Genomic DNA, 21051 nt, shown 5'->3' with positions numbered 1-21051 from the left:
ATGGTTTTGAGCGCTCACACGTGTTGCTCTGGTAGGTTTTGGGCCGTGGCAAAGGCGCTGAGTGGGCGGGTTTGCGTTAGTCACCGTGTCTTGTTGCGCTGTGTTACCTGCACCGTGCTCTGCCAGATGTTGCGCGAGCGCGCGACACCACGCGCAGCGCGGCGTGGTTTCGCGAAAGATGTAAACAAGCGAGGAGGGTGGCCCAAAAGGCGGAGCATCGCCATGAGCAACGCCAGATTCCGGCTTCACTTTTGCTTCACAAAGAGTGACGTCAGGGCCTCTCCTTAGTTTCCTTCCTCCGTGGGCCCATGCATTAAAATCGGGAACCGCAAGAGCGCCGCCATGTTGCTACGCGCTGAGGTTGCCAGCTCCTGAGACGCTTGCTAGACTTGGTGACAGTAGTCAGTTTTAATCCGGCAACAGTAGCAGCGTAGCAGCATGGCGTCTCGCTTGTACTGGCGTGATGTGTGCGTGCAGCCGTGTGTTTGGGCTTTATAAGTTGGTTCTTTATTCTATGTTGCGGGACGGTGCGGGTGTGGTCCATGTTTGCCGTACAGGTGACAGTTATGCAACCGAGGGATGATCCTGCTGAAGTTTCCGGTGGTATGCGGTTTTCAGCGGTCACGCCTGTTGCAGGAGTGTCACTCGACGAGGTTTCGAGCTCGAAGCTGTGGTCAGATTCCTCGTTGGCGTTCCGTAATTCTCTTCGCACGGGCGCGGTATGTTGCAAAAGCCGCTTTCGCGATCTATCGTCGCGACGATAGATCGGGCTTTTTTATTATTATAAGCACTGATCCATTTGGGGTAGGGCACATGTAACCTACAAACGGAAGTCTCAGGAGAGCACCTGAGATTATAATGATGATGACAAAATGTATTTATTAAAGGATGGCGCGAAGGCCTATAATGGGGAATAGGAAGAGGAGGGGGGAGGCGTATTCAGAGCCGTCCTAGGAGCTGCGCGTCCTTGGCGAAAGCCAAGAGCGAGTCCAGAATGGCCCTGTCAGAATCCGTCGATCCAGTTGCCGGTCTAATCCACTCCTCGTAGGACGACACTCGCACCGCCCTCAGGTGGTGGTCCCGCTGTTGAGCGTGTCGCTGGCACTCCCAAAACAGATGGGCTGCGGATGGCCGCGTAGCCATGTCGCAGTCAGGGCACCTGTGTGGCGTATGGAGCGCTTCTTGGTCCGCGGAGGCTGTGGGATGGCCGGGTTCCTGCGATGGAAGGGAGTTTGGAGACGGAGATGGAGGGCGTCTTTCCCGGCGTGGCCGGTACTGTCGCCACCGTTCCAGCACATCCGGTGTGAGGACGAAGCCGGAACGGAGCCTATGCAACAGCACCTGTCCCGACCTGGGAAGGCCCGCTGGAAGTGGGTCTGGGTCTGAGGGCACACTCGCACGGAGTTCCCTCTTGCGTCGGTTGGCTGCTGCTCTCAGAGCTCTGTCGGGGTCATACGGGGCTCCATTTGTCGTGTTGCCTGTGCTGGTTGTAAGGGCTTCTGAAGGATCCCGGGAGACGACGCGGTTGGAAAGAAGGGCGCGCGCCGCCTCGTGGGCTCTCTCATTTCCCTCGATGCCCTGGTGACCAGGGATCCAATGAAGTGTTGCAGTGACCCCGTGGGCTTCCGCGCGCCTGAAGGCCTGCTTGACGAGGAGTACTTCCGATGATGATGTGTGGCGCGACTTGCAGGCATGCAGCGCACACTGAGAGTCGGTGTATATATCGATGTGTTTTGCTTGCGTGGTGCTTGAAACTCTAATGCCCAGGCTATTGCGCGGAGTTCAAGTTCCGTTGGGTCGTCAGCATCAGCAGTTGTAAAGGTAGAATGTGTCTCACAAGAACCCACTACGTGGTAGGCGACTGCTCCCTCGTTGGTGCGTGGGTCGAAAGCTGCGTCAGTGTACACTTGTTCATGGCTTGGCGGTGCGTCTGCCAATGTCTGCACATGACGCGCAGCGAATGCTGCCCGGCGGTGAGCATGTTGGGCACCCATGTTTCGGGGCGTTGGTGTAGTGTCGACGACAGCAATGTCATCCCACGGTGAGATGTCGGATGGCAGTTGTGGCAAAGTTGATATATCCTTTCCCATGTAGGCCAGTAGAGTCCTGCCTTGTCTGGTGTGCTTCAGGCGTTCCTCGTGTCCTGCCTTCGATGATTCGATGGTTGCACGGAGGGTAGGCAACTTCGCATAGCGATGTAGCTCCTCGACACGTGTGTGTTTTGGGAGCCCTGTGATAACACGGAGAGCTGATCTGTGGAGTACCTCTAGCTGTGTCCAGTGCCGAACAAGCAGGTCATAACAGCGCGCTCCGTATATCGCTCGGGATGTCAGCAAAGCACTAACAAGCTTTCGGCATACGTCGGTACCAGCACCGCCCATGCGGAAACAGATTCGTTTTATGAGGTGCAGAGTGTTGTGCCATGTCCGACGAAGGTCTGCGAGCCACGCATCCGCTGTGCCTGTGCGGTCAATAGGTATCCCGAGAACGCGCACTGATTTTTCTGCTCGCTGCAGCGTTTTGCCTGCGAGAGTGAGCGTGAGGGCTGCTTCGTCCTGCGTTGAACCTCGGATCACCACATAGGTTGTCTTCTCTGGAGATGGCCGCATGCCAGTTTGTGGCAGGTAGTCGTCAATAACGTCAAGTGCCGCCTGCAGGGTCTCCTGCTGCTCATCAATTGGTCGTGATGCAGTCCATAACGTGATGTCATCTGCGTAAATTGTGAAGCCCAGTTCGGAAATAGCCTCCAGTCGCTCAGCCAGGCCTATCATAGTCAAATTGAAGAGGAGGGGTGATAGTATGGAGCCTTGTGGGACTCCCACTATGTTTGGGTAAACCTTCCCGACGTCTCCGTCGACCCGTATGGAAAAAGTGCGATCTTGAAGGAAGGAACGCACAAAGTTGAGGGGGCGGCCCGTGATTCCGTGCCTCTCAGCTGCCTCGATGATTGCCTCATGCGTCACAGTGTCAAAAGCTTTACGGAGGTCCACCGCCACCAGGACACTCGGGTGTCGCTTTGCGCGACCGACTGTCTTTCGACGCAGTACACCTTCCCTCACAAGTAGGAGGCTGTCATGAGTGCCAAGGTTTGGTCTAAACCCTGTCTGGGCTGGATGAAAGCGACCCTCTGTTTCTAGAAAGTGAGATATGCGTGTCAAGGCCATTCGCTCCGCCAGCTTACACGTAGTAAGTGTGAGAGATACAGGGCGCATGTTCGACAGTACATCTGGCTGTTTGTTTGGTTTCGGTATGGGTGTGACTATCGAATGCTTCCATCCTGCTGGGATTTCACCGTTGATCCACACTTCGTTAATCTCCTCGAGAAGTTGCTTTTTTGCGTATTCTTCCAGATTTCTCAGAGCCGCCCACGTCACGCCATCATAGCCTGGCGCGCTGCGCGCGTTGATGGAAGAAAGTGCCTGTTCGAGCTCGAAGAGTGAGAATGGAGCCTGGATGCCCTCATCGGTCACTGGCGGCGTTTTCCGGTAAATGTCGACGTTCGGGGGCGTCGCCGGTTGGGGAAAAAACGTGTTGGCGGCATCATCTTGGAGTTGGCTGACTGACTGGCTAGTTTTGAGCAAGACGTTTGAAATAGCGCTGCGTGTTTTACGCTGACCTGTCATAGCCTTGAACGTGTGCCACACCTTGTGGAGGCCAGTTCTTTCGTTGAATGAGGAGCAGTGCTGGCTCCAACGTTCCCGATACAGGCGCTTGGCGTATCTTCTAGCGATGGCAGTGCGACGTCGAAGTCGCACGCGGTCGCGATGTCGTCGGCCATTGGCTTCGTAGGTCAACTGTGCTCGCTTGCGCGCATCCCAAAGGTTTAGCATATGTATGTCCGGCGCCGGAGCATCAGCTCTCACCTCAGTCTCAGTAGTGGCCTTGCGCAGGGCGCGTGACGCCCGCTCCCGTACGAATGAAGTCTTGGGTTGCTCCGCAAATGCTCTCCTGTAGGCATCCCATCTGATCGTGCGCACAGTGCGCCCGGCCGCACGCTTTCGTCCCACGTTCAAAGTAATCCACAGTGGATAGTGGTCGCTACCCCAGGCGTCCGGATCGCATCGCCAGTCTTTCACGTAGGCTGCTGTGGATAACGTCAGGTCTGGGGTCGTGTTACGTTGTCCACTATGCAGGGCGGCGCGGGTGGGGTAGTCGGTGTCATTTGCGAGCACTAAGTCAGCTGACTCCGTGGCATCTGCGAGCGCCATTCCGCGGGGCGTGTGATAGTCATAGCCCCACTGCGGATGCTTGGCGTTGAAATCGCCGCCTATCAGGAAGTCGTCATTTGGGTAACGTCTCCGCAAAGCGTGAATCCACGTGAATGAACCGCGTGTACGGGAGCTAACTTCAGGGCGCATGTATACCGATACCAGCACTGCATTTCGCTTTGCAATCTTGCAACGGACAGCCACCACCTCCTGCACGGCAGTCGAGTACTGAGAAGTGTCAATCTGCGTTTGCGGAATGTCTGTGCGGACAAAGACAGCCGCTTGTCCCCGTATTACAAATTCTTCGGCTGCACTGGCGATACCATTGTGCTGCGGGTTTCGGTGTCGTTTCCTGTTTCTATGCTCTATTGACGGTTGGTAATAACCATTGAACTGTCGTAGTGTCCGATCTGTGCCATTAGTTTCTTGAAGTAAAAGCGCAAGGGGGCGTCCGACACAGTCAAACAAGAGGTTCAGTTCTGTCGCACAAGTGCCGAGCCCTCGGCAGTTCCACTGTAAAACGTGTGGAGTGGGACTGTCGAGGGCTGTACGCGAAGCCGGGTGGCTATTGACGCGAGGCGAAGAGCTGTTGGAGCAAGCCATATTGTCGTTGGAAGTGCTTCTCCTGCGCTTGGAGGAGAGGGTGCAAAAGTTGTTGTACCAGCAGAGCCAGGTCTGTCTGCGGTGTGGTAGTAGAGGTTGTTTCTTGCGTTTTAGTGAGCTCCTGCGGATTGCATGGCTGCTGCTGTCGCTTGGCACGAACACTTTCGAGCAGTGCTGCATGTCTTTTTTCGTTCTCTTCTAGTTTCCGCCGCAGTTCGACGTTCTGTCGTGCGAGTTCCGCAATCTCAGCTTCTACATTGTCTTTCGATGTATCAACCAGCTGCGATGGTGAATGCAGCATAGGTGTGGTATAAGGTAAAGAGTTCGCCGGTTTGTCTCGACTTGGTTGAGTTCGCTTGAGCGCTGCTGCGTAGTTGAGGTTGCAGCCGTTTCCTCCCGTTGTTGGTTGTACGCAGTTCTTTGAAACAATCTCGTTCACTGCTTCCTTTATGGTACGTGGCTGCGGTGAGATGTTTTCACTTTCACGTAGCTGCTGCGTCAATTTGACGTCATGGCACGGGACAGTTCTAGTGCGGCTTCTCGATCGGTGTGCGCCTTGCCTTCTACGACGAGAGCGGGGCCTTGAGCGGAGTTTCTTAGCAATTTTCGCGTCGGACTTCAGTTTAGCTGGACACTTCGGGTCAGTCGCCGTGTGACCTTCTTCTTCACAGTTGCGGCATCTGGGCGTCGTCTGTTTGCATTCATTGTCAGTAGTACTACCTTCGTGTGTCTTGCCGCATGTAGGACATACCGCTTCGTGCGGGCAGACATCCTTCTTGTGACCAAAGCGATGACAACGATTACACACGATGCTTTTAGGTTCGTAAATTGAAACTCGGGTGATGCGGCCGTAATACACGACTCTGTTAGGAGGGTGGCGTCCCTCAAAAGTCAGCAGACATGCCCCACGCTTTCCCATTGGGCGCGCGTCAAGGATACGTCGGTGCTCACAGGTCAAGGCTGCCCGGAGTTCAGCCTTTGTTTCATTGCAGTCAACGTTGTATATAACACCTCGACACATGTCTCGTCCGGGTGCCTGATACACTTGTACTGGTATCTGTCCGTGGTTCACGTCTAGGTGTGAAAGTTTGAGAAGCCCGTCTGCTTGCCTCTTGTCGTGAACGAGCAATCTTATGGTGTTAGATGCTGGTTGCAACGTGTACGTCAAAGTCTTGGTGTTGACGGCAGCGGGTGTGGCCATCACGAAGTTGCGGTGGAGGTCCTTGCCTGGTACAGTCGTGAGCGCCACGTTTACCCTTGGTTTCACGACTAGCACAAAAGTTTCTGGCGGTGTTTCCTTCTCGGGCCGCGTTTGGTTGTGCTTACGGCGTTGCACTTTCCACACTCCTTCGGCACCGTAATATTCAAACGCGTCCTGGGAGAGGGCTCCGGCGTCTCGAATTGTCTCTAGCTTCTCAGTTGAGTTTGCGTAAGAAAACAGTTCTTGAGACGCGTGCAATGCAGTCTCTGCTTGACGTGGCGTTGTCACATCAGACTGTAGGCTTGAGGATGTCGGTGGTGCTTGTGTTTGCATGTCGTCTTCGTCACTGGAAGGGGCGGACGCGTCTTCGTAGGTCGATGACGTGAAAGAGTCGTGCCGCGTTCGTTTCGATACCGCACTGGCCGTCGTTGACAGACTTGCAGAGCGGTCTCTATCACGACGGTGGCGGCTGCGGCTGCGTTCGTTCGGTTCCCTATTGTTCTTTCGTCTTTGGCGTTCGCGTCTATGTTGTTGGTCAGCGGTAGCATGCCCACAGCGTTCTTCATGCATCCCAGCAGAGCGTTCTGTGGTAGACGCTTCCGGAACGCCTTCGGGACGTGGCGTAGCCGCTTCCTGGCCCCAGTCTTGGGCAGGCGTCATCAAAGCTGATTGTCTCTGGCGTTGTTCATGGTCGTCAGATGGAGGTAGCTGCGATGACCCGGGCTCGGTCATCAACGCAGTCGTGGCCATGCATTAGGCTTAGCAAGGCCGCCCGCTGGCGCGTAAAAGCGGCCGTAAAACGGCCAGAAAGCAACGCACCTTTCCGAGGCTTGTCTCGACGTGTGGCCGAAGCGACACCGATGAAGAGGATGTGCGACAGAAGATGGTGAGACGCGAACAGCACGCGTAACTGTCGAAAAGAAACGGAGCGCCAGGAAAAGACGTGCGCTCGCATCCGAACCGGAAGTTGATCCCCCCTCGAGATTATAATAAAGCAGGCGGCGCAGGAACTCCACAGGGCACCCAAGGGACAGTGGGGGGATCAAAGCTCGAGGCAGAACGGTACGTAGGTTGGGGCCGCCGAGGCAGGTGTGTGCCAGGGAGTGTTCGCACGGACAGCTCCCCTGGCACGCGCAGCAGAGCCTCGCAAGGTCGAGATACCTTAAAGGCACCTGCGCCCATCATCTTTCTTTTGCCTCGGTGCAGTGAGCACGATTAAAGAGAATAATATGGAGGGCATCCGGTGCAGTCGCGAATGCGTCATGACAAATGTAGCTCGCGTCGCCTGGCGTGTGCAGTAATACCAGAGTTGGTTGTGTGAACTTTATGCATAATACGCTTTGTTACGGTACCTTAACGCAATGGGTCTGGAGGACGGTGTTGGTACATTTTTTCGTACCGCCCTAATCCTATACGCCCTACTACAAACATACACACACATACCCCCCTCTTTTTATGTATACATACAATTCCTTGCCATGACGGATCCATAGCCTCCTTTATTTTTGAAAAATAGAGGAGGCTATGGACGGATTGACCTGTTCAAGTTGTCAACTTGTCAGTAACTGTCATAGCAATCACTGTATTAAACACAATTCCACGATCGGATTGTTTACTTTCATTTTTTGTTGTAACACTGAGGACTACATAGAACTTTATTTTGTATATGTGAGAGAAGTATGTGGATATCACGAGCTTAAGCCAATGTGCGATACACAGACAAAGCAGCTGCTACAACATGAACTGCATTGAGGGCCACACAACACATACGTAATTAAAGGTGCAAAATATCGGGGAAAGCTTCAAAATACGCTCTGTAGCACTGCAAAGTGTAACATATATTGTATGTGTACAATAAATGTTCAAAAATACAATGCATCAATGTCCCATTTGCCTTCAAGTTTATTATAAAGTTCAAGTTTACTGAAGTTTATTATGAGCATATGTACAACAGGAATCTACTGACACACCCGCAGTCAAGGTGGCTGTTCCGAGGTGTGCTGGCTGCCTCAGTGTAAGAAAAAGAAATTGGGTGAATGTCGACACCAGTGCCACTGCTTCTTGCCTCTGACCTGCACGTGCCTCCACGACATCTTTGTGCACAAGTGTGCTGGCGTGGCGAGGCTTAGGAGTCATCCGAGAGAAAGAGTATCGTTTACATGGAGAAGTGGCTGTTCACACTGTCTGCCGCTTTCCCTCAAATGTTTCCTTGGCGACTAGGGTGACACACCCGCAGTCAAGGTGGCTGTTCGAGGTGTGCTGGCTGCCTAAACGAAAGAAAAAGAAAGAAATTAGATGAGTGTCGATACCAGTGCTATTGCTTCTTGCCTCTTACCTGCATTTGCCTCCATGGCCTCTTGGCTTGCGGAGTCTGTATGAGGGAGCTGCTGTGACTAGGTGTAGGCATTGTCTAAGCAAAAAGAAAAGGCCATTCAAATGGGAAATTATTGAAATCAATGCAGTTATGTCTGCTTCTTGCACTCTTCTTGCCCAAAATTTTTCAAACATAGTGTCCAGTACACACCAGGACTTTGACTGCTTTTGCTTTTTACCTGCAGGTGTTGCTGCGAGATCCTTAGTATGGCTGCGTGCAGCATTGTAACACTTGGTGGAGGCATTTGAAGTGGTAGCCAAAAATATAAAGAATCATCCTTGTCTGCACGAATGCTTTCAATTTCTAAATGCAGTGGTAACTATCACTATTAGTGCAAGGCCCCCCACATCTATGCGGCAAGTTCCGTAGCTCGAAACTGAATTTTTCCTTTAGTGTTTCACAAGGCGTCTGATATGTCCACATTAGATGTGATGTGTTTGTTTTTATTTATCCCAGTGTGGAGAGAGCATCATTAAATTGTTTTTTTTTATTTTTGCTTGTCTTGTTCTTTGGTTTATTTCTGAATTTATCAAGCACCAGTCTCATGATGCTAAAATGACTTATGTATTGGCAATCAGCTTTTGTTTTGCAGAAAAACAACGCATTTCCTGACCCATTGTTTGACATCCCCTCACTCGCATAATTTTGCAGAGTATTCTACCTATATAGACTTGCTTGACCTCCACTAAAGAGTCTTGCATTTTCAAATATGACTATTTCCTTAAAATCATTCGACACTTCTCATAATTTCTGTACCTTGGGCTTCGATACTCAGCATTCACCATTTTTGCTTGTTTCTGACTAAAAATGTCTTTTTTAATTTAGAGCTTAAATTTTACCTTTGGAACACACGGAAGGGCTTGCCATTGCATATCTGCATAAAAGGGAAACATGTTTCATTAAACATTTGCAAAATCCAATTGAAGATTGATGAATGCAGCTTGCAGTGTGATATGACTGAATGAGCCATAAAAGTAACTCATTTCACTTGGTAAATTAAAGCACATATTAGTGTGATGTGCAAGATACGTTACACTAACGTGGTGGGTTCTCTTGCTTATACAGCAAAATAATCGGTGCGCGAGAAAAAAATTATTTTTGCATACCCCTTGTACACACTGATTTAAGGAGAATGAGCTGGAGCTGTCCACATGATCTACTTATTTTACCTGCGAGTATGGTCAACAAAAATGTGTCCCAGCTGCTTAGTGGTATTTGAGATTATGACAGTATTGCATATGTGCCTGTTGTCTAAAATAATTGAATTTTGAAAATGCTCGCAGGGATCTGATGTGAATATCTGCAGTTTATGGATACATGTAAAAGACTCAGCATCAAGTGCAAGTGAACGGTCCCACAGGCGCGGAGTCGATCATGCAAATAGATTCGCTGCACAAATTTGTGACCAGAAAAGATATGCCACATGAAATGGCATGCAAGGAAGTGTTGAAAATATTGCACAGTTAATAAAACGCCTACGCTATTAATATGTGGGTTGCTGCACTCGTTATGCAAAACGGAGGTGAGGCGTGCAGACAGGACACAAGAGTAGAGAAGTGGACAACACGAGCGCCGCCCACTTCTCTACTCTTGTGTCCTGTCTGCACGCCTCACCTCTGTTTTGCATAATGAATCCTTACCAAGTAGCTGAGCTTTCTGCCGTTCTAAGTCTCGATGCACTCGATTTCGTTCGCATTGGGCACTCGCCTCTTGATTACTTCGTGGCACAGAAATACTCGGCATCACACTGTTTTTCTGCTGTGGCCTTTGTAGAATCATGATTGTTCAAAGTGCAACAATTAAACAGATTCTATGAGTTGCTTGTGGCTTTGCCAGCACAATTCCGGTGCGCTGGTCCGCCTGTCCAGCAATTTCCTACTGAAGGGAAACCTACAAATAAAAACACAAAATAAAAACACCGCTCCGCATGTAGAAAAATGCTCTACTGTGACGCTTCTCAAACGATTGTGATGCACCACAAGAGCTGCATACTCGCGTGATAGTCTCAACAAGGAGATACATTCGTTTACTTACATGTGACGGTATATGCCAGAGCACTTCGGGGCTTCGGTGGCACATAAGGCACGAGTGTGCCTTAGCGTCCGCTGTCGACGCATAGAGAAAGGTCGACGCGCGATCGCATGTCAAACCTAAACTGTGCGAAACTACTACGCATCCAAAAAACAGATTCGAAACCGAAATTCGCGTCATCTTTTATTGCATGAATGCGTACATCGTGATTTACATAAGTCACGGACTTAGCGATCGCTTTCTGTAAACTTAATATTGACGTACCATCTTCATAAAGCCATCAGGTATGCGTTTTTAGATGACAAACCATAAGGTGACCTGTACTTGTTTTCAGCTCTTTCAATAGTAATTGCGCTGGCCACATTGACCAGTAGCAACAGGGCGGCGCCCTAGAGGTTCCCACTTTTCCGGCCCAGCTTTTCCTCTAGAGTTGTTCTACTAACTCTATGAACTCTATGGTCATATGGGTAGGGGCGGCTTAAAATTCCGCCGAGCAGTACGCTGCGATCGGCAGCGATGTGCATATTTAAAACCCTATAATAAATTACACGCTTTACGCGGAGCACTTAGATGTGTCAATTAATGATCAGAAGGACCCACTCTAACGTCTCAATACGTTTGTAGAAAATCGTCAAAAGCGTTTCAGGGTCCCTTTAAAACTTGATTTCGAAACCGAAACAAAAAAATGTTTAATGGCTTGGATTGGATATTTTATTAGCTTCTCTATTCGACGAAAATGGCGGCGCTGATTCGGCACGTGTTAGCGTTACGTACTTTGCGCAGCTTATTTATTCAAACTTTCTCTCAGAGCACGGCTAGGTTATGACGAAATTGTTGCAGAAATGACCCGAACACTGAGCTAGTACCGAGCGCGTGTAGTATTTGGATCGTTTTACGATCACCTCATTGCCGGCAGCTTCAAGCAGGCGTCGGAAGGTGATCGCCCGGATCCTAGCGTGCTCATGCAAAATGCCGGCGGGAATGGAAAACCCAGCAGAGTACTACAAGAATGTTGCTTTTTCATCAACCAGTGTCAACGGTGAAACGACGAAGCTTGCGGGTGGTGACAGTAAAGACACGGAACTTTCTTCTGGGAAGACCCTGACCGGAAAAGTAAGTGCAAGCCTCACAACAGGCCTCACAAAAAAACTTCGCCCGTCAGCCCTAAATTTATGTGAGTAATTCATTGGTCGCACGGGGAGGCTTCACCTTCAAGTACTTGTTGCGGGGACGTATTTTTTTTTTTTTTTCAAATCGAGTGTTCGCGTAAAGCTTGCATCTGAATTCGCTGCTCAACGGGACACTTTATTCAGTCTACTGACCCGGCAATGAATGTCATTTCAGCGAGCAGCTGACGATGGCAAAGCGTGTGGTGAATCCAAGAAGCCACGTCTAGAAGATGCTTCGGAGGTAGAAGACGTGAAGGTGCCACGAGGTATGTGTCAACGCTTTTCACTTCGAACTCTACAATGGTTGTTCTTAAGCGCAGATTTGTAAAGTGTTCTTGTTGATTCCAATAAACAAGGTCAAAGATTTGGAAACATAACTACGTCAGCAACACACTGAGAAAGTCTACTTACATGCATGGAATGGTGCCTCGATTGTGTCCTTTAACTTCCGTAAATGGAAAATGTCGTCTTTAAATTGCCTTCGTATGCTTTTGAAATCCCGGCAAAGCATGCGTGAAACTTTTTTTTTTAGTTGTCTCTCTCACCTTTGCAAATGCATGCTAAGTAAAATGAATTGGGCTCTTTATAGAACATTTCAGTTAGAATAATCACGTAATGCATACTTGTAAAAAGCTGAGAATTATGGCGGTTATGATTTATATACTCCAAGTGAAATCTCTGATAACTTAAGGCTCAACATGTGTAGATCATTAGTGGAACCTATTGCTTGTTTCAAGTTTATACAGGACCTACTCCGATAAGTAAGAATAATTGACAACACAATAACAAGAGCCTAAACAATTTTCACTTATGGAAGACATTTACTATAAGTATCTACTAAGGAAAAATGTTTTGTGTTGGGAGTTCTTGATGTTAATGTGTGTAAGATGCATTAAACCGAACATTTTCTCTACCTATGGCAAGCAAAATAAAAGTTGGGCATGTCTTAAAAAATATCGCTGATGACGCCTTCAATTTACTCATTTGTAAGAACTGTGCTTCGGTTAATGACATAATCACGGGAGTGCAAGCGTTTCGAGCAGCTAAAAAGCAGCTGTATCTATCAGTCATTTGCACGGCTTCCCAATACGGCTTCATTGTTTGTGAAGACCGACAGGACTCTCCTTCGCGGCAGGAGTAGCCTTCAGAGCAGCTGACGAAGATTGTGCATCATAACCTGGAAGCCATGTGTCCCGTGGCTCTGTACCGACCTGTCAACAATACATGCGCTCATGTGGTTACCCTTTTTTTAGGCTATTGTGCACCAGGAATTCACCAATATTAGCTTGCAATCAGTTTGCACCATGGCCAGTTCCCAGCCAACCGAACGTCCTTCGCTCGTGCATGCTCAAAATTAATGGATCCCTCAAAGTACTTGCAACATGGCAGAGTGGTGAACACCGGATGACCGACCTATTTGCTTCAATTTTCGCCACGTTGGTCACGTCGCCCGATACTGTCGCAACCACTGGTCCTTGATGCTGTTCTCAAACAACTCTCATCCAGACGGCGGTTTTCGCCATATCCAGGTGCAAGCCAAGCCACTGATGGTACGACTGCATGGTGCCGTTGTTCACCGTTGCCATGCAGTCTAGCCTCCTCCCACTCTAGCTGCCTGTACGGTTGCCGCCCCAAGCCTGCATGTATATGCCTTTGATGTGGTTCCCATCTATTACTGACGGCGACTATGTGCTGACTCCTAATGTTAATGACCTCCTGCAACTCACAGTGCCGTTCCTCATACCATTGTGACTATCGCCAATAACCGCGTATTTCTTCCTGTTTTAAATATTGGTTTACATACACAAGATATGCCCGAAGGCATGTCGCTCGGCAACATTTCTCCCATCGATGATACCGCCATCTCTGTATTAGATGTTCTGTGCTCATCTGCAGCCACATGCTGTTCGGTCAGTTCCGCAATGTCTGATCCCAGCATATTTTCGAAGATGATAGCTCAACCCGAACAAGCTGTGGATCTTTGTTGCGTCCTGGTGTCTTATCGTGACTTTCTTGAGGATCGCCCGCTGGGACAGACTTCCGTTGTGACCCATAAGATTGACACCGGTGCCAGTAGCCCTATCTGCCGACGACATTATCACATGTCTCGCACAGAACGCCATGTTATCCAAGCTGAAGTAGACAAGATACTAATCAAAAGTGTAATTGAGCCCTTTTCAAGTCGTTGGGCATCACCGGTTGTCTTGGTCAAAGAGAAGGATGGCAGCTGGCGATTTTGTATTGAGTAGTGTCGACTGAACCAGATAACGAAAAAGGATGTGCACCCTCTCCTGCGGACTGATGACGCTCTCGACTGCCTTCACAGGTACAGGTCGAAGTATTTCTCTTCAATTGACCTCCGATCTGGTTATTGGCAGATTTCGACTGATCAATTCAACCATGAGAAGATCGCTTTCGTTGCACCGGACGGCCTTTACCATTTTAAGGTTATGCCTTTCGGACTTCGTAATGCCCCAGCAACTTTAGAAACAATGATGGACTCTCTCCTTCAGGGCTATAAGTGGTCCACCTGCTTATGTTATCTGGACGATGTCATCGTATTTGCCCCTACATTTGACAGCCATCTGAGTCGCTTAGCCGCTATTCTTGAAGTCTTTAGGGAAGCTGGCCTTCAACTTAACTCTTCTAAGTGCCATTTTGGACCCTGCAAAGTCAGCATTCTTGGCCACCTTGTCAGTGCTGCCGGTATACATCCTGACCTTGATAAGATTCACGCAGTCAAGAACTTTCCTGTGCCCTGCTCAGCAAAAGATGTGCACAGCTTCGTGGGCTTATGCACCTATTTTCACCGTTTTGCTAAAATTTTGGGAATATCACTCAGCCACTGACTGACTTTCTCGAAAAGGACACTGTTCTTTTGGGGCCGTGAACAAGCTGACACCTTCTATACCCTATTCCGCTTGTTGACAACGCCTCCAATATTAGGTCACTTTGATCCATCTGCACCAACTCAAGTTCGCACAGACGCCAGTGGCTATGGCATAGGTACTGTCCTTGCCCAAAAGCAAAATGGAGTCAAGTGCGTTATTGCCTATGTCGCCTCTTGTCTCCTTCAGAACGCAGTTTTTCTGTCACCGAGCGCGAGTGCCTTGCTCTGGTGTGGGCAGTGGCTAAATTTCGCCCTTACTTGTTTGGCCACCCATTTTCTGTCATCACGGACCACCATGCCCTGTGCTGGCTATCATCACTGAAAGACCCGACTGGCCACCTTGGTCACTGGGCACTCAGCCTTAAGGAGTATTCTTTCGTTGTGATGTACAAGTCTGGCCACATACATCTGGACACCGACTGCTTGTCTCGTCATCCCATCGATCCTCCTAACAACGACAAATAGGATGCCGACATTTGCCTTCTGGCCATTTCTGACTTTCATGACATTGCTACCGAGCAGCTAAAGGACAACTCTCTCCGGTCGATCATTGATCACTTGACTTCAGGACAGTCGGATCGCTCAACCAGAATGTTTGTGCTCGATGTTCTTTATCGATGCAACATCAGCTCTGATGGACTAGATTTACTGCTAGTTGTTTCTTGTCATCTCTTGTTTCTTGTTCTACTGTTCTTGCTGAGCTCCATGACGCACCCACTGCCAGACACCTTGGCATCTCCCGCACTTACGGCAGAGTTCACTGACACTTCTTCTGGCCAGACTTTTACCGCTCTGTGCAACATTACATTGCTGCTTGCGACCCCTGCCAACATCGAAAGAGGCCATGTGCGCAACCTGCTGGCCACCTTCATCCAATCTATGTTCCCATGGAGCCTTCCATGTCAACATGGACGTTCTTGGCCCCTTCCTCACATCCATAAAAGGGAACAAATGGATAGCCATGACCACAGACTATGCGATGCACTATGCTGTTACACGTGCCCTGTCCACCAGCTGTGCTACAGATGTAGCAGACATTTTACTTCAAGACGTGATTCTTCACCATGGCGCACCAAGGCATTTGCTGAGAGATCGTGGCCGCTACTTCCTGTCCCAAGTTGTTGAAGACATACTTTGTTCATGCTCCAGTGAACATGAGCTCGCAACTGCATATCACCCACAAACAAACAGACTGACTAAATAACTGAATCGCACCCTTACAGAGACGTCTATGTGCGTTTCAGCAGACCATCATGATTGGAATCGCACTTAGTCCTACATTGCATACAATTAATCACGTCTTGATACCATCGGTTTTTCGCCTCCCTACCTCTGGTTTGGTCACCATCCCACTCTGCTTTTTGACACCTTGCTACCTTCGGTGTCGCGCCATACCACGCAATACGCGCATGATGCAATTGGACGGGCTCGTATGGCTCGCCAAATTGCTTGTGATCAACTTGCAACGATTCAGGTGTCACAACAGACTTGCTACGACAGTTGCCACCAGAACCTTCAGTTCTCTCCCAGAAATCTCGTTCATCTGTGGACTTCAAGTCGCCATGTCGGCCTGTCCAAAAAACTGCTGTCACACTATACTGCGCCCTACCATGTATTGCGACAATTAGATCCCTGAAATGACAAAATCGCCCCAGTTGAAGACATGCTGTCCTGCTCCCAGCTACGAACTGATGTCCACATGACCCATTTCACTAGTCCACATAACCCATTTCATCCACTTCACTATCATTCTAAGAAGCGCCGGGACAGCGCTTCAGCTCTCGGAGGTTATATTATGATACATTTAGACAGGACTGTGCGCGCAAGAGGGAGACGAAGAGGAAGTGGTACACTGTCTCCTAGAGCTGTGACCTTTGTACCAGCCTGCGCGATCTTTCCCCATACAAACTTTTCCCCATGTAAATAGTTGTACATACATTTGTGCAATGGGCTTCCTCTTTGTAACAGTATTATAAAATGAATAAAGTGATTTGTTTTTGGCTTTGCAGAAATGAAAAAGTGACACGAATAATGACAAATGCTCTTGGTGTGGTCCTCACATTTCTGTCTGACAAAAAGAATGTTAAAAGGACCATGGCGAGATAGAAACGCAGAAACATACCAATACATTAGTGATGCTGAAAGGGTTAAGCCAATATATTTGTCAGTCTTGGTTTTAATTCTGATAGAAAAGAGCATCATCAATTTGAAAGAAACATTGAGTTTTTGATACATCCATGAGCATGCATTTTTATGTACTGTTACATGTCTTCACTACTGGTTATGCTTCGCCAACTACAGGGTTCCCAAGAAACTCCCTTTTGTTTAGGCTGACCAGGACACTGATGTGCATGCCTGAAGGCAACATTAAAATTGGATTGATTGTGCTTCTAGGCCATGATACTTGTTGATGTGGTGTTCTTTGCTTCTGTCCCTTTCATTTCAGAGGTGCAGCTGTTTCAATTCCTGGGAAGCCGAGCAGACGAGATCGCGTCACTCGTGAAAGATGTTGAGCGCAAGTACCCGAAGCTCATCTCGCAGCAGGTGCCTCGGCACATGCGGAGGCGTACAGTCAGCCACGACAAGAGACGCCTGCCCAAGCGCCTTCAGGAAAAGCTTGCACACGAGGCATGTAACAACTACAAAGAAGACAAAAAAGAAAAAGAAAACTATGCTGTTCGATTTACGTTAAAACATGTTATGGATACAGTTGCATGACATTTTCGATTGGTCATTTAGTTGTGTTAAATGAAGGTAGGAACCCTTTAAGCCCCTTTTTAAAAAATATTGGCTAGGGGGCAGGGTCAATGGTTCAACTGAATATAGGACAACAGGAAGCCTACATTGGTTTCTTGTAAACAACAATTCACAGTTGAAAGATTCATCCTGGTCTGTTTCCTAGAATTAGAAAGGTTTTTCGCTGAGCTGTGAAACCTTGCAAGAGACCTGTGTACATTTGTGCTATGTTTGGGTGAACGGGAAACCTTCATCTCATGAAACTTATTCTCCCTTGCTGTTCAACTTACCTGCTTGGAACACTCAGATGTGACTATTTGAATGGGCTGTTAGCCATTGGGGCTTTGTTGTTTTGCAGTGACATTTCATTTATAGTCACATTGCCCCACTGCAGCCTGACCCACCCAAGGGCAAGCGTCCCAGCCGTAAGCACCGCCGTCGGCCACGCAACCTGCTGGCAGAGTATGCGCGGCGTCAGCGGCGCCACGTCTGGCTCGAGACTCACATCTGGCATGCCAAACGTTTCAAGATGGCCGACCTGTGGGGCTACCGTGTGCCGCTCCACCCGACAGACAAGGGCATTCGAGCAGCCTATCGTGGCAGTGCCAAGCATGTCTTGCTCCATGTAAGCACATATTCAGGGCTCGCATGTGGCATCTTTGTCATATACAGTGCAGTCCACTTATAGCGATACCACGTACAGTTAAACCTCGATATAGCAAACTTCCATATAACAAGATTCTCAATATTATGAAGTATTTAACTTTTCATAACCTCTTGTCCATAGAACACCATGTGTTTAGAACCTCAATTTAACGAAGTATGTTTGTATGCTATTTCAATGTAACGAAATTTCGCTTCCACTACAAAGGAATGCTGACACAATAAATGGAAACTTCCGTAGACGCAGATGGCCAAATGGTTGAATTACAAGCAGCCGCTTGCAAACACACCTTTCAAATCACCAGCCACTGCGACGCAAGAGCCACTACTGAAGTGGAGCCATATCACATTCTGTATAAATTCCAAGTGCGATAAGCTCCTATTGCGCCCCATGCACTTTGTGCTTTAGGTGCGAGTGAAAGTGTGCCAGGTTGAGACAAGAGAGATGGTGGCTTCTCAAGTGCCACCTTCCCTTGTGAGTAGAGGGAAAGAAGGGTAGGTGAGCGAGCTCACGGTGGGGTAGGGGGGGGTGTAGGTGAGGAGGTAAGTTGGTCTCCGTCTGGGCCATGGCTACATGGCTGTGAGCGCTGCTGAGCACATAGCATCCGGGCACCCTACTTTAGAGATAATCTGCCTCTGTGTAATGAGTGGGCGTAGGGAGATGGTGTGACATCAGTCAGGTAAGCTGTCTTACTGCGCCACCACGTTTGGTATTGGAGGCTGTGTATTCTTGAGTTTCGACAACGAGCTGTTGAGAGGCAGGCAGATGAAGCATTCACTCCCCACTGCACGCAAAAGTGTGACTGGCTTCACTTAATTCATACTGCCGATGTGAAGATATAATTGATGGGCATTAAACCATATCATTTGTCGCCGACTCAAAAATGCGTGAAAATTAATAGTTTTCTCATTCAAATTTGCTTTTTTCGACTGCCCGATAATTCGGAAAATTCTGCGGCCCCTTTCTGCGTAAGAAAAATAGATTGGCAACTGTACTTATTTGCAGAAAGGTCGACTTTCAATACAACGAAATTTCACTATAACGAAGCAGATTCCCAATTTTGCCTATTTTGTTATATCGAGGTTTATCACTGTAACAATATATCAGTTATAATGATGAGTTGACATAATAGTGCCAACTTATACATTAGGCCTACGAGAAAAGAACACATACAGCCAAACCCGCTTATAATGGTACCGTTTTAACAATGTATCAGTTATAACAATGAGAAGCTGCTGCACCGTCAACTTTTGTATGTCTTGCATGATGAAATAACCCGTTTACTACAATGCACAGGTGCCCATAATCAGTTATAACGATGAAGTCTGGCTGCTCAGTGTCCGAGCCGAAAGGTAGTGAAATGTGAAATCCTTGAACACAAAAAAAAAAAGAAAACGAGAAATTCGAGCCGCTGCACGATGGCCTGCTGTTCCATCGGCCGCCGAGCGCTCATTTCCCAGCCTTCTCCGCTCGCCTCTCTCCTGTCGCCCTTCCACCCTTCCAAACTCGAATGGGCTGTGCCCGTAGCTCTACGCCGACCCACCCTCCGAAACACGAACGGACCGTGCCAACTGCGCTGCCCACATCTTGCTCGCTGGCTGCTCATTCAGCGCAGTTCTGCAAACAGCCTGTGTTCATCTTTGTTGGTTGTGTCGAAATAGTTCCTGGCCATGTGGTTTCTCAGCCTCTTTTGACTCGCCACCGAAATGGAAGATGGCTGATCTGCCTGCTGATAATCGGCAATGCACGACCTTGCCGGTGAAAAGGAAGTGCACAGCTATAGATTTGGAAACTAAGTGCTAACCGATGAGGCGATCGTCGCAAACGTGCTTGCATCGGATAGCGACGACGGCAGCGATGACGCGGTAGGGCAGGCTGCCTCAACACAATCGCACGAGACCCGGATTCCATCCTTCCGAGGCTTCGTTTTCACGAGGAACCTTCCGCTGCACTATGTGGAGCACCTGAATACCGTGCAGAAGGATGTCTGCAAGCTTCATGTAAAGCATGCAAGGCTAGCGGACATAGGGTTTTCTCGTGCAATGCAGTGCGACCACCAGAGCGTTGCCTCGGCGGTGCTTGCACATCGCTTGCCATCCGTGACAACGCTTTGCAGTTGTTAAGCAGTGCCATTCTTCAATGCCGACAGCCGTGGCTTGTTACAAGCAATCGGAGTGCCCAGGAAGCAGTTAAACGAGCGAGTACAATAAGCAGCCGGACGGAGGAAAGTAGTGGGGAGAGGCACTGGCCTCCCCTCCATTATAGTTCTCCAAGATTAATCAAATCCTTTATGTCCAACAAAACTTGTTGAGGGTCGTCCAGGCGAAAAGCTGCAACATACAGCTGGAATGTGCCAGAAGGCCCTCACATGGCAGCAGTAAGTCAACATATGAAACACTGATCTATTAGGGTATACAATTACAATGGGTCACATTTACATTAATTACAAAGATCAGATTTCAAAAGTATGTTTACAGAAATACACTGTAATTTGTTCTCGAGTCAAGGTACTTAGGATAGCATTTTCTTTCCCAAATTTATTTGACAGTGAAGGTATGTATCTCAGCGACTGCATGAGGTATTTTGTACGCCTGTACGGTGCTAACCACCTGTCATAGCTGCGGGTATGCGCATCACTTCTTTCACATTGAAGTCGTGACGTTTGTTTTAAAAATGTTGTGGAATTTTCAGAGACGAAGGAAAAAGAATGCAGTGGCCGGTATTCATAAAGGATAGTTACCTGTACTATGTTATAAGTTTCAAAAAGTTGCGCAGTAGAATGGAAATAAGGTACATTTGCTACATGTCAAAGTGCTCGTTTTTGAAGTTGAAGAAGTGCACGAAGATTACGTTTCGTGGTGGTAGCCCATGCGAGCACACAGTGATTCAGATGCTATTCAAACAAGGTATAATATATCAGCAACTTTGTCTGGAAAGAAATGACGGCAACGGGACACCTGCGGCAGATGGCAAGATTTCACAACTCTGCCATTCCCATATTTAGATTTTTTAATGCAAGCTGGCTATAACAATTATCGGTTATGGAATTTTCGTGGCATTTGAATATGTTTTAAGTCTGTTCGACTGTATATAATGATACATTATTCACCGTATGTTGGATATAACAATCAAAATTTTGCCTTCTGGACGGTGTTTTCCAAGCAGAACAATCATG

At 48.5% G+C, this 21051-nt stretch overlaps 2 protein-coding genes across 4 annotated transcripts in view; one reads left to right on the top strand and one right to left on the bottom strand.

Moving 5' to 3' along the window:
* Positions 1-7896: 7896 nt before the first annotated feature.
* LOC142592583 (uncharacterized) lies at positions 7897-10834 on the bottom strand. 2 transcript variants are annotated; one of them, XM_075704114.1, is made up of 5 exons: positions 10421-10834; positions 10027-10276; positions 9226-9260; positions 8348-8422; positions 7897-8279 (listed from the first exon to the last, which is right to left on the bottom strand). In XM_075704114.1, the coding sequence occupies exons 2-5, from the start codon at positions 10163-10165 to the stop codon at positions 8229-8231; spliced, it is 300 nt and encodes a 99-aa protein (XP_075560229.1). In that variant the 5' UTR covers positions 10166-10276; positions 10421-10834; the 3' UTR covers positions 7897-8228. The 2 variants fall into 2 exon arrangements, with proteins under 2 accessions (XP_075560229.1, XP_075560228.1); XM_075704113.1 differs by lacking the exon at positions 10027-10276.
* Positions 10835-11134: 300 nt separating this feature from the next.
* Pop1 (POP1 ribonuclease P/MRP subunit) overlaps positions 11135-21051 on the top strand; it is a 56897-nt gene continuing 46980 nt past the window's right edge. For both annotated transcript variants that reach the window (XM_075704109.1, XM_075704108.1), the window contains exons 1-4: positions 11135-11530; positions 11762-11852; positions 16923-17104; positions 17607-17837. In XM_075704109.1, coding sequence (XP_075560224.1) covers positions 11387-11530; positions 11762-11852; positions 16923-17104; positions 17607-17837 — 648 coding nt within the window. In that variant the 5' untranslated portion in view covers positions 11135-11386. The remainder of the gene's footprint in view (positions 11531-11761; positions 11853-16922; positions 17105-17606; positions 17838-21051) is intronic.

This window comes from Dermacentor variabilis, chromosome 9 (assembly GCF_050947875.1).
Source record: "Dermacentor variabilis isolate Ectoservices chromosome 9, ASM5094787v1, whole genome shotgun sequence".
Lineage (NCBI taxonomy): Eukaryota > Metazoa > Arthropoda > Arachnida > Ixodida > Ixodidae > Dermacentor > Dermacentor variabilis.
The sequence above is the reverse complement of the archived record's forward strand: the minus strand, read 5'-3'. Positions and strand labels throughout refer to the sequence as shown.